The sequence below is a fragment of the Heterocephalus glaber genome, unplaced genomic scaffold (genome assembly GCF_053883595.1).
Source record: "Heterocephalus glaber isolate CG9 unplaced genomic scaffold, H.glaber_assembly_v1.0 deba00001569, whole genome shotgun sequence".
NCBI classification, from domain to species: domain Eukaryota; kingdom Metazoa; phylum Chordata; class Mammalia; order Rodentia; family Bathyergidae; genus Heterocephalus; species Heterocephalus glaber.
The window spans coordinates 10,371,321-10,385,239 of record NW_028258354.1 but is presented as its reverse complement, the minus strand read 5'-3'; the positions used below and the strand labels follow the sequence as shown (position 1 = coordinate 10,385,239).

At 36.0% G+C, this 13,919-nt stretch overlaps 1 protein-coding gene across 6 annotated transcripts in view; it reads left to right on the top strand.

Annotated features, from left to right (window-relative positions):
* Wif1 (Wnt inhibitory factor 1) overlaps positions 1–13,919 on the top strand; it is an 84,527-nt gene that overhangs the window by 68,047 nt on the left and 2,561 nt on the right. The window contains exons 6-9 of one of the 6 annotated variants that reach the window (XM_004861109.4): positions 193–288; positions 6,399–6,494; positions 11,907–12,002; positions 12,500–12,595. In XM_004861109.4, the coding sequence (XP_004861166.1) occupies positions 193–288; positions 6,399–6,494; positions 11,907–12,002; positions 12,500–12,595 (384 nt within the window). The remainder of the gene's footprint in view (positions 1–192; positions 289–6,398; positions 6,495–11,906; positions 12,003–12,499; positions 12,596–13,919) is intronic. The other 5 variants (XM_004861110.4, XM_021241525.2, XM_004861111.4 and 2 more) reach the window with 5 other exon arrangements.

The following is a 13,919-nucleotide window of genomic DNA, read 5'->3' as shown; positions in this document are numbered from 1 at the left end:
TTCTAAGAAATTGGCTGAGAAGTTGAAAAATAGCCTGATTAATACCACAAAAACAATTTATAATATAACAGACTTGTGAAGAGTGAGCATTTTAGAGTCAACTACAAAACTTGAAATTGTATTATTGACATTTCAAAATGGCCCTGCTCCAAAATTCTACTTGGTCTTAATCAGGGTTTTTTCTCCTTTAAGCCCTTTGCGCACCACGGTGTATGAATGGCGGGCTTTGTGTTACTCCTGGTTTCTGCATTTGCCCACCTGGATTCTTTGGAGTCAATTGTGATAAAGGTAACAGTTTCTTTTTATGAACAGACTTCTTTTTAAATGCTTGGTTAAAATAAGTACGCAGTACTTAGCAAGTCATACTCTACTGCAGTAACTGAACCCCAATCCCAGTGTAGTTTAACACAGCAGTTCATTTTCACTCACCAAATGCTCTGCTAGAGGAATATGGGTTCAGTGTGCAGTGCAATGCTTTTTCTTGCAGTGACCCAGGCAGCATCCACTGGGGGCCCTGCCTAGAGCTATCTAGGTCCAGCCAATAAGCATAGAGAGATTGAGTTGGACATTTTTTAAAAAAAAATCCTTGTCTCCTAAAAGTGACTCCCAAAATTTCCACACCTATTCTGCGACTAGAAATTAGCCTGATTGGCTCTACATGGATGCAGCCAGAAAAATTGCTGCCCCTGATGAACAGGCATCTCACATGATGACTCATGTTTTGGAAGGAGAACATGGAAATTTTGGTGCCCTAGACCAATTTTGTGGGTGAACTTCTAAGGCTTTAGTTGGGCACCCTGCTCCAAATTGCCTGATCTAGGAGTTTACTCACTTGTATTCTACTCACATATAACATCCCTGACAACTCAGATGCCTCCTTTTTTTATTTACTTTTTTCTTTTTTCAGTACCCAGGATCAAACATGAGATCTTGTGCTTGCGAGGCAGGCGGTGGCACCACTGAGCTAAATCCCCCATTCAGATGCCTCCTTTTCAACACTGAAGCAATATAGCCAGATTTTACCTCAGGAAGAGTAGATTTAAACCTAAAATACTACTGACCATAAAATACTACAGAATGATTCCTTTCTTTACAAGAGAGCTATTTTGCCAGTTAACATATTTTTTAAAAAAAAAATTTAAGTAATTTTAATTTGTGTTTGGTGACTTCTAGACCTTACAATTATCTTGACATGCCAGGTGGTATGTAGTAAATTCCTTGTATATGGTAGGTGTACAAAACATTTTTATTGAACAAAATAATGAAGAACAAACCTATCTATATTTTCTTAGCAACATTTTTCACTTTCTAAACTTGTACTAAACAGTGAATAAGCCAGATTCAAAATTAAGTTTCCGTGTATTAAGGCACAAACAGACACAAATTAATGGACTTGGCAAACACTTTTGAAATTCATTGCAAAAAGAAATGTTATATAAGGGGAAACCTAGTAAACCTCACTAATCAAATTTTTCATGATGTAACCTCTGCAGGTTTCAGCCACAAAAATGCACAAGCCCTTGAAACTACTGAATTTAATGCACTATTTTTGCAGCGTACCCCAAAGAAATTTTTGGAGATGTAGAAATAGTTTTTGAATACTGTAAATGACAAAATAAATGCACTTGTTTATAATGAGTGTCTCACAAGCCAATCTTTTTCTTTTAAAAAGTTTTAGGGAGCGGAAATCTTTAGGGGATCACTGAGAATATATGAATGATGACATTAGCTAAATTTTTCCTTATCCAGAAAGTTCCATAAATTCCCCCAACTTCCACTTTCATCTGATTAGAATACTTTATTTATTTATTTATTTATTTATTTTTGAGACAAGGTCTTGCTATGTAGTTCAGGCTGGCTTCAAACTCACAGCGGATCCTCCTGTCTCAGCCTGCCCAGTGCTGCGATTACAGGCATGTGCCACCACACCCAGCTGAATATATGATTTTTTAAAAACTTCCCCCTTCTATGCTGAGAATCTTTTTTTGTTTTTTATTTATTTTAATGTAACACAAGTAGATATTAATAAAGAAAATATAAATGCTATTCTATGAAAAAATAATTTTTCATAACAAAAATTTTTAGAGAATAACAATGATAAATACATTGTGTATCATGATCTTAAAGGAATATATTTTCATTTGTTAATCTATCTCTCAGCTCATTTTCTGATAATGCATTGATAATCTTTTTTGCATAAAATATTTTAATTATTAAAAAATATCTCACACTCAGTATAATTTTAAACAATTTCTTCCTATTTCACAACATCTATTATTCTTTTTGGTTCTTTTTACACTTTCAGTTTCTCACACCAGAGAGACAGGGAGATATTTACACATGTGTGTTTGACTTCTTTCACTTAAGAATATGTTCTCAAGGTCCATCCATTTACCTAGAAGTGTCTCCAGTTTATCCTTTTTTGTGGCTGAACAGTACTCAATTATATAAAATAACCACATCTTTTTTATCCGTTCATCAGTTGTTGGGCACTTTGGTTGTTCCTAGGAATATTTTTTAAACATTTAAAAATATCCTGCAGAGTATATGAGTTTGATGAAGTTAACCCTGTACTATTCATGCTAATTGCATGTATACAGCATCTTTTATTAATAAATATATACTTTGAAATAGAATGATGACTACATTTTTGAGAATTATCTTTAGTTATTCATGTAAGGTTGCAATTCAGACCTTTTGTTAAAAAGAAAGAAAAGCTAGGGCCGGGGATTTAGCTCAGTGGTTCCGCCGCCTGCTGTGCAGGCTCAAGGACCCGAGTTCGATCCCCAGTACCAAAAAAAAAAACAAAAACAAAAAGAAAGCAAAGCTAAAGGAAAGAGCTCTCAGCATGAGTCAGAATAATAACTTATGGTGGTTTGCTATTTTATGATATTCAAAGTAATTTCATAAAATTGTCCGGTTTTACTTTCAACAGTATTTTTAGATATGGAAAGTACGATGCTTTTCATTCCCAGAGAATTGTAATGAGGCATATAGAGTTTGAGGAGCTTGACCTAAATTCACTCCCTCTGTATCATGTTACCACTCAGGCTACCAAATTCAGGCTCCATGTCCTCTAGAAGTGACTCTGGACTTTGGCTGATAACTAGCTCTGTCTTTGGGTCATTTTTTTACCTTCTGTAAATTTGGAATTAATTCCTAGACCAGCCTATTTGCTACCCCTAGGCTACCTGAGTTCGTATATCAAAGCCTTTCTACCTTTAAAAAAATGGTCTTTTAAAACTATAGCATTGGATTAAAATTTTTTAATGTGCTTTCATAGAGCTTAAGTCCTACTGACAAAAATGATCAGTGAATAAAATCATTTATTGTAAATCTTCTATTTGTCTAAATTTAGCATTTGGCATCTCTGCTGTTTCAAAATAGGATATTTCTTAAAGCAAAATAAAACTCAGATTATGTTAAATCTACTAGGAAAATCCTTCAGAAATTTGGATGACTAACACTTATATTTGTAGATTTAAATTTAGTCCTGTTTATGTAGATATGGTCATTATTGCTGGGTTTGCACAATGGAATATCATTGCAATGTTTTTCTAATGGTATGGTGTAACAAAGTTCATGGTCACTAGTGAATGAATATATTTATCTATATTCTAGGATTTTTACATTTTGTAATATTTTATCATTCAGATGAAAGACTGTCCTACTTGTTAGACTACAGTAATTTTTGTTTAATTCTTCTGGAAAGTGTGTTGAAATTCTACTTGGTTAGAATTTCTACATTAAAAAAACATTTTTTACCACCTCAACAAAAACATGCTTTTATTATGCAGGAGGGAGAATGGAGCTTCTGAAATATGGTTTAAATTACAAGCACAGAACTAGACCTTAGCACAATATGCTACAATAAATATTAAAGAATAATCTTCACTGGCCCTTGAGACATCTGCCATAAACTTTAGTAAGTGAGCAGTTAAGCATTAGCCAAAACCCTTGGCCCAAGTGAAAGTTACTTAGTGTTTCTAGCTCATTGCACAATAGAAATTTTATTAGTCTTTTTTGTATTGTTATAACAAAAAACCTGAAGTTGAGTACTTTGTAAGAAAGGGTCAATTAAGCTCATGTATCTGGAGATTCAAGAGTGTAACACTAGCATTTGCTTGGTTCTGGCGAGGGCCTTCTGGATACATCAGAACATGGTGTATAACGCCATGATAGGACTACCTGGAAGATGTAGAAATTGCATAGCAAGACGGGAAGTAGAAAGATTCAAGGGCTGTGCTTGCTCATCTTATAAAAATTTGCTCTCAGAAGAACTAACTGAGGTCCCATAAAACTACACTAATACTTTCTGAGGTTGGTGGCCTTATTCTAATGGAATGCCTTCCAGTAAGTCCCACTTCTTAAAAATTTCATCATTTCTCCATACTGCCACATTGGGCAGCAAGTTTGTAGCATACGACTTTTGGGAATGCATTCAAACCATATTCAAACCATTACAGAAATGTGGAGGAGATTGGTCAGGATGGTAACTTATGATACACATACTAAGAATGTGGCCAGATTACATAACCAGATCTATCAAATTCTATTACTTTTAATTAAGCTACCGGGCTTATTGTATTTTGCATATTGGTAAGAGGCAGTGTCCACAGGGCATGAACCAAGTGGGAGCTAATCCCAGTATTCCCTATCTCCTCTTATTCTCAGGAGAAATAGGGCAAGGGAGGAAACAGAACACACTCACAAAACAATTGCCCGCCTGAGCAATACTAGCAGCAAGTAGTAAACAGGATGCCCAAAGAGCTGGGTCTCCTGAATCCTAAATCCTGTGCCAAAATGGTACTGCTCCTTTCTACATCAAGACATTTAGTTTTGCCAAAATGAGTATAGCATTGCCTTAAGCTCTAAGATGCTTGTGATTTTAAACACTAAGTTTATTATTTAAGAGGCACAATATTCATAGGACATTTTGGTTGGACTTGTTTTCCACAAAGAAAGCAAACACATATAACTTTTGGCTTTCCTTTCTGATTTTCCTACTGGAAGCTTACTTTAGCTTTTGTTCATCCGTAGCCAACTTTGGCACATTTTATATGGGACAAGAACAAACAGATAATGTAACTGACATTGCTAAAAATCCAAGCTCGGCAGATTTTTTACAGAGTGAGCCAACTTGTTTACTTTTAGATGTTTCATCTCCCTACTTTCATTTCTCTGTTATCCCTCTCTTTAAGGTGCCAGCAAGCTGCGAAATTCCAGAAATTGACTCAGAGAGAGGGTTTAGGACAATGGTGGCAAACCTATGGCACATGTGTTGTTTTTCTTTGAAGACAAAAGATGTTAATGTATGAGTTGGGTTTTTTCTACACTAAAGCCTCAGTATTCAGGTTTACTTGTAGTGTTGGCACTTGGTGACAAATAAATGAGTTTGGGGTTGCAGTTTGAGCACTCATCTCTACAAGGTTTGCCATCACTGATTTAAGATGAATCACAGTATGACTATCAGTACCTGCATAAGGTAGTTAATTGGACTCCCGCTATAGTGTATCCAGCCTTAATCCCTAAGACTCAGGTTCTGCCACATCCCTACCTGTGGGATCTCACAAGGGTTCATAGTCTGGGGTTTTTTTTGGTTGTTTTTTGTTTTGGTACCGGGGATCGAACTAGGGACCTTGTGCTTGCGCGGCAGGTGCTGAAACCACTGAGCTAAATCCCCGACCCCCATAGTCTGTTTTTTTCTGAATTCAATCACTTCCTTCTCCAAATATCATGAAAATATATTTTTAAAATCCTACCAGGTAAAATAAATCTCTGTTCATATGATTCTGAAAGACAGCTGCTTTCTCTTTTGTTGAATTCTGATTTTATGACTTCTTTTCCAATTATTTTAAAGCAAGTTTTCTCCTTTTTTTAATATTTGAACTTTTTTCTTTTTTGGTACTAGAGATTATACCCAACATCTCACACATGCTAGGGAAGTGCTCTGTCACTGAGCTACACCCCATCCCAAATTTTCTCCTGTTTACTCTTCCTTTATCTCCAATCTGATATTTCAAAAAAAACATTTCTTGGATTTATAGCATTCTTCTCTAAGGGCATAGATTTTATTTTAAAAATTAAAAGAACTATTTTTTAAACACACCATACATTTTAAATTAAGATATTAAACTCCTGGGGGTAGGAGGGAGGTGATATACAGTGACATCCTATTGTATCTGACTATATTCTGAAATCAAGTAATTGTCATTTGATTTTGAACCAGTTACTTTGAATAACTGAGTCAACTGGTTCCAACTTTTATATTTGTAAAGTAGCTTTATTAAGTAAAGGGCAAGAACAAATTCCTAAGAAGTATCATTCACTTTTAGTGAAGTTTTTAAGTTAGGTTTAACCTACTGTCTAATACAACACGCTGTTCTTTATTTTAACAGCAAACTGCTCTACCACCTGCTTTAACGGTGGGACCTGTTTCTACCCTGGAAAATGCATCTGCCCTCCAGGGTTAGAAGGAGAACAGTGTGAAATAAGTAAGTATTAACTTTCTGTATTCTCTTTGCTTCTTTGGGACCACAGAAACTTCATCTAACTTCTTCATTTTCCCAGTGAGGAATCTGAAGCCCAGAAAGAGTGAATAAGTTAGATAAAGTCTTGGGCTGTTGGTAGGTTTCTTTTTAGTGGATTCATCTGCCAGTTATTTAAGCTAAAGGTGGAGCAAAGAGTGACATGGTTCACCTCAGAGGGCTTTGAACCAGTGCCCTCTGATTTGGTTACGTCTGGATTTGGATTATTCAGCAGACTGTTGACTCTTGTTAGTCAGTTCCTCTTCTCATTATGAAAAGCCCATAGCTTCAGCCTAGAAGTGTGGACCATAGCTTTAAGACAGCTGAGATTCATTCACCTGCCCACAGGCATAGAGGGGTTTTCCCTGCCTCCCATTGCCAGATATCCCAGAACAGAGTGAGCCTAATAACCCACCTAAAAGGATAGACCCAAGAAAAGGAGAGGAAAGGTGCCCGGCAATAAGAATAAGCACAAACTAACAGCAATTAGCGAATCCCACAGATATCTTAAGTGAACGGATCCAGATCCAAAAAAGTGCGTGATTCCATATTTTTAAAATTCAAGAATAGTAAAACTAATGAAGACAATGGAAATGAGAATCACAGTTCAGGCCACAAAGGAACTTCATGGGGTGCTGAAAGTGTTCTATGTCTTGACTGGTGAAGTCATTAGAGTTTTTGTTTATGTAAAAATTATTTGAGCTGTAAACTTGAGATTGATACACCTCTGCCTTCACTGTATGTTTCTCAGACAGTCATTGTTTAGGGAATCAGTGTACTAAACTGCTTGTCCTGGCTCTGCCACCTAGCAGCCATATGGCCCCCAGCAAGTCACTTATTCTCTCATTAAACTCAGAAATGAAACAACCCGACCTACTCTATTGCCTTATGACCCAGAAGACAGCAGCAAAACACATGCCCAGGAAGAAGGGAAAGGAAAAGGAGCATGTCCCCAAGGGTTCTTGGCTCTGCCTTTCTGCTGTGTGTTGAGAGAACCTGGTCAGCATTCCCACTTCTGCTATCTGGTATCTGTAGAATACCACTGTGCTTGGTACAGCTCTAGTTTCTGAAGTGGCAGTAACTTCAGAATTGCATAATACCAAGTCCCTCTTTTAACTTTCAGCCTCTAATTTATTTGTGGGGTTTTTTACTTAAGGAGTAGTAGTAGATGAAAGTAACCATTTTTTTTCCAAGTTCAAATGAAATACCTCTAAATTTTCCATGGACCATGTAATTAATCACTAGGATGTGGTTTCTATTCTTATTAATTCCCTTCCTGGTAAAGATATCTCTAACTGGCTCCCTTCAAATTTCTCATCACCTTCACCCCCAGACATTGCACATTTAGTTGCTCTGTGTTTACCAGTCTTTGCTCATGGACTCATTTCAGGCCCTTGGGTTTATGAACTTTCCATTGGCAGAGGCAATGTTTTTTATTCACATTTTTTGTTGTTGTTGTTGTGGGGTTTTTCTAACTCTACCAAAAATGTGGGTCTTTGAAAGCTCATGATTTTTTGACCGCAAGTTTTATTCAAATCTTTTTAGGAAATTTCCTATTTCTATGACAGGGACCACATTACCAGTAAAAAAATGGAAATAAGCCTTGAGTTGAAAAATCCTTTTTAAAATGTACAGATGAAAAAGTATAGTTGAATTATGTATTCTTATTTTTAAATTAAGATATAATTCACATATCATAAAATTCAACATGTTAAAGTATACCAACCAATACATTCACAAAATTGGGCAGTCTTCACAGCACCTTTGTCAAATTTCAGAATTTTTGTCACTCCAAAAAAAAGAAAAGCCCATAATTATCAATAGTCACTCCCCATAGCCTTCTCCTCCCAGATCCTGGCAACCACAAATCTACTTCCTGTCTCTTTAGACTTGCCTGTTCTGAACTTTTCATGGAGTCATGAATCACACAATATATAGCATTTTGTGTCTGGCTTCATTCACTTAAATTCATTTTGTTTTTAGGGTTCACATATGATGCAGCATATATCAGTACATCTTTCCTTTTTATTGATGAATAATATTCAATCATATGGATATACCACATTTTGTTTATTCATTCATTAGTTGATGGGTATTTGGGTTGTTTCTACAGAAGGATTATGAATACTGCACATTATGTGTATGCGTGTGTGTGTGTGTGTGTGTGTGTGTGTGTACTTGGATATATACACCAACAAGTGGAATTGCTGAATCATATAGCAACTTTTTTGAAGAACTATTAGACTGTTTTCAAAAGCGGCTCCACCATTTTACATTTCCATCTGCAAGGTGAAACAATTTCAATTTCTTCACATCCTCATAATACTCATTATTCTTTTTTAAATGAAATATATGTTCTGATGTCATTTTATTTTCATTTCTTCTGATTTGTCAGGAATGATACCTTATCAAACTTTATTCTGACCTGATTGTGATATATGCTTATAGTTAACAAATAAAACCATGGTTGGGGTTATCTAGAGGGCTGGAAGTACATTCATCTCATCATTTAGGGCTCATAGATTTACCAAGAATCTTTAATGAATTCATCATTTTTAAAGGCCACATAAATTTTAAGTTGTATTATAAATAAATTTTAAACTAAAATATTCTTTGTAAAAATTTAGACTATTGGAGAAAACAATTAAAAATCACCTAAGACCCAGAGATGATGGTTGTGGGCACTTGTAAACCCCTTTGATCTTTTTTTGTCCATGCATCACAAATTTAAGTTAAGCCACAATCACATGGGTGGAGGAAGATTAATGACTTTATTTATTAATACCTTATGACATCATTTGCCCAAAGATAGATCCACTGGTTGTACTAAAAATAGTGTTTAAACTTACCAAATCTGTGTATCTTTTAATCAAAGCTTAATCTCTTTGGGTAAAAATACATAACCTCCCAGACTGGCTAATTTCTCCATTGTCCAACAGATAAAATTTTGGCAAAGTATTTTCAGGAAAAGAAAGTCATTATTGGAGATACTTATACAGGATTCTGAATTTAAACCAGTGAAATTGTAAAATTTGGCTGTGGCCTTCTAATGGTCTCCTGTAGTCAAAATAACAACTGGGAGAAAACATCCTTCCTCCTAGCTGAGTGAACCTGAGGGGCCTCATTTCCCACTGGCTAAGATGCAAAAAGTCCGGTGGAATTGAAAAGATTCTCCCACTGATCATTCTCTGCAATATTTTTGATTACCAAGTTCATGCCTTATATGCGTGGGAAAATCTGAGCTCACCAAGTGTTTCATCTATAAGTGCTCTGTCTTTTGTGCCATGCAATTATCAACTCACATCTTGTTTGCCTGAAAAAACCCAGTACATCACAGAATACTGTGATATGATCTGATTATCTGTGTGCCTGGGGTCAGATGTTTCTTTGATGCAAATAGAAACTTGGAGTTAGGTATTCCTTTCTTTTAGGTAAGAGTTGAAATCTAACTAGAGAGTAAATAATATTCTTGTATTCAAAACTAGCAAATGGGACTTTTTTATACCTTTATTGGTCAACAAAAAGTAGTATTCTACTATAAAGTTTGTTTTAATAATTGTTTCTGGAATACATTTGCTTCAGAAAAATACTTGAAGTCTAATGGTATTCCAGGTTATTCCAATATTGTTATGTCTGTGATGTCTCCATAATGACTAAATGCTGCTTTGGTCAGTTTATGTACAAATAAAGTCCTTTTGGGTAAGTCAGAAGAAAAATGTTTATAGTAAAATGATTTTCACTGTTTGTTTGTCAAGAATAGTCCTGTCAGTAAATATACATGGTAATTTGTTTCTTTCAAAGCTTTCCTTTGCTGTAAAAAGAAAGGTTTAGAAAATGGAAGGTAGGTTGGTTGAGGACAAAGATTCCATTAATTTTCATTGTTTTCTCAGAATGCTTTGTAATGAGTGTCCTGCTAAAGTGGGGGGAAAAAGAAAAGGAACCATAAAAATCCAAACTTGTCCACTCCCAAAACTCAATGGCTACTTGCTCTCTTTGGAATAGCACTATGGTTTCTGTTCTTCCACTTCTTCAAAAACTGCAGCGTTAGGATGGCAAATTCTAGACTACAAAGGGAAAATAAATACCATCTACAATAAAAGAAAGTTATTGCATAATTTTATATGTAAGGCCTTGTTCTGGTGCTAAATTTCTGTGACTCAAAGATCTATGAAAGTGGTCAGGTGTGGTAGCACACAAGTAATCCTCACACTTGGGAGGCTGCAACAGGAGGATCTTCAAACCCAGCCTGGTGAACTCAGTGACTTAGCAAGACTCTGTCTAAAAATTTAAAAACTAAAAACAAAATTTTTAAAAAGAGCTAGACATATAGCTCATTGCAGAGGCCCTGGTTTCAATCCTCACTACTAGAAAAATCAAAAGATCTGTAAAAACATGAACAACACTCATTTGGCAGATAGAGAAAGAGCTAAAAGGAAAGAATAATGTATCATTAGGATCTAAGCATTCCAGAAAAATGCATAGCTGTAGAATTAGGCTTCACACACCCTCAACCAACCTTTCAGTTGGCTGTCTATGGCAACCTCTTTGCACAGGTGTAAGCTGACTGTAGCTTATCTTCCACCTTTGCTTTCCACTGAGAAATATTTCTGATGACTCCTTATAAGTCACATCCTGCAGCTGCAGCATGGAAATATGAGGAACTTATCCCACAGAGCAAGCTTTAGCTAGTGGGTGACAGGTGTTGATGAATAAATGCTCCCCTTCCCCCTTTTTGGGACAACTCTCAAATTCAGTCAGTATGGCTCCTCGGAAGGACCCCATAGGATAGAGCCTAGTTGTCCATAGTGGTGACTAACCCACAAACACATTTGTGTGATTCTTTTCCTTCCTTCCCTGCATCACTCTTCTCCTGCCTCCATTCCTATTTCCTGTGCTCACTTCCCTGAATAAACTGCATGCAGGCTTTGCTTCCAAGAGGATCCTAAACTAAGATATAGCATCAGGCACAGGTGTAGGCCTGCTTTCAGAAAAAGTAACATTCAAAAACCAGGACTCAAGAAAAGATAATTTAGTGAGTCATTCATATATTAGCTTTTAGTAGGGTACATCTTAAATTACTTGAATCAGATAAAAGATTATTATTTATAATTACTTATAATGGAAATACAACATTTGGGTAACACATTTATTATGGAAGAAGATATATACATATATACACAAAATCATAAGTAAAGGTATTAGCTTATCTGTTCCCAAAATAAAACTCAATATAAAACCTAGAGTAGACCTCAAATAAGCTGAACCGACTGCCACTTAAAAGCATTTATCTTCTCAAAGAGTTGTTACTCCATTGAAAGATGTACTTACCACTCAGTGAAACACTGAGTCCCTGCTTATTTACATTCTTCTCTATTTCAGGCAAATGCCCACAACCCTGTCGAAATGGAGGTAAATGCATTAGTAAAAGCAAATGTAAGTGCTCCAAAGGTTACCAAGGAGACCTGTGTTCTAAGCGTAAGTACAACGAACACCTCAACCTGGGGTATAACTAAAGTAGCAGCCTTCTCTTACCACATAACTTCCATGCCTATTGCATGCTCCCTAGACAACATGGTTAATCTTTCTTCACTGACATATATGTCTCCTTTATACAGACCAACAGCATTGTATGGAACCCATGCATGTAAAAATTTACACACATAAACAACCGAATGTTTTTTCCTTAAAAGTCTATTAGGGGTTTTCTTAAAGAAAATAAACTTCCACAGTCCAGTAGTTGCAGAATTCTACTGAGAGTCTTTTGTGAATGAGAAACATGATGCTTAGTTTAAAGTCACTCTTAGGAATTTTCAAAAGTCCAAAATTGATTTTTCCCTGGAGATTGACTTAGGGAAAAAAATAGGGAATGAAGCCAAATTTAACCTATTCTAAAGAATTGCAGGGAAAGTAGCTATGTAATTCTGTTGAGATGAGAAAACTCAGAATACCCTCTTTATTTTCTTTGCTTCTAGCTGTCTGTGAGCCGGGCTGTGGTGCACATGGAACCTGCCAGGAACCCAACAAATGCCAGTGTCAAGAAGGTTGGAATGGAAGGCACTGCAATAAAAGTGAGTGGGAGATCATTCGGAGAACCAGCCTCTTTCAATTCTGCTTCTTGGCTCTACAGGCTAATGGACAACCTGTAACTCAGGCCTGCCTGGCAAGTCACGAGCATTGAGCCTCCTGGCCCCTTCTTCTCTGAGTCTAAGCTTGAGGGTATAAAAAGTAAGGCATCACTGTAAGATATTACCAGACCTGTAACATATAGCCACCGTTTCTTCTAGGTTAAATTAGTAATACAGGTTAATTTGGTAACACAATAAATGGCATACACAATAATTGGCAAGAAATGATCATCTAAATTCAGATTTTAAATCAAATGTAGAATCAGTATCTACTTACTGCTGATGTTAAAATTCAAGATTTATCAATACATAGGAAACATGACGAGCTTTGCTTTTGAAAATCTTTAAATTATATCAGATATAATGTTTTAAATAAGATCTTTTGAGGGAAAAGAAAAGCCTATGAAGCTCTCCATGGTAGAGTGGTAAAATGGAATTGCATTTTCTCAAATTTACTGACTACCAAAAAGAAAACAGTAATATAGACAAACTACTGGGCTATTTTAAACATGAAATGAAGCTTGATATATCCAGTCATTTAGTATTGATTGGTGTCTCCTTTGTACTAAGCAGGAATCTAGGCACTGGGGACACATCAGGAAACAGAAAGAGAAGACCATACTTCATGGGCTTCATGCCTCAGTGGGAAGGAAAGTCAATTAGTAAGTGAACAAAATAATAGTTTAGTACTTCTGGCACCTGGAACTCAGAATCCTAAGCATGGCCCTCTGTCCACTTTGTTTTGAGGAAACTAAGGCTCCAGCCATATAATATTCTTCAGCAACAAAAGTCCAGATGTGCCTGTCATATTGTGTCTCCAAAATAATGGATACAGACTAAACGAATTACATATCAGATATTTTTCTAAATCGGTGATCTACAAAAGGTGATGCATGCAGTCCAGTGAATATGGAAATTATTAGTGCAGCTGATGAGGGAAGTTGTAGTTTTTAAATATTTTCAATTATTTTATATATATTTACATACAAATATATATTTAGTACATAAATATTTATATTTATTGCAAACTTTCTAATTTCTAATTTCTGCACATACTTTACAATGCTCACATTACATTATTCTGATGTATATGTATAATACATATGTTTATTTAAGGTAGCTTGATGCCTGGTCTAGGCAAAGTAAGCCTTTGACCTGATTGTTTTGCACTCACTACATTGTCTGGGTGGTTGAGTGAATGAGTTTCAGGTGGGCACAGAAATTCAGCTCCTCTGGGAAATAGCCAGTGGTCATGCATGAATGGTAT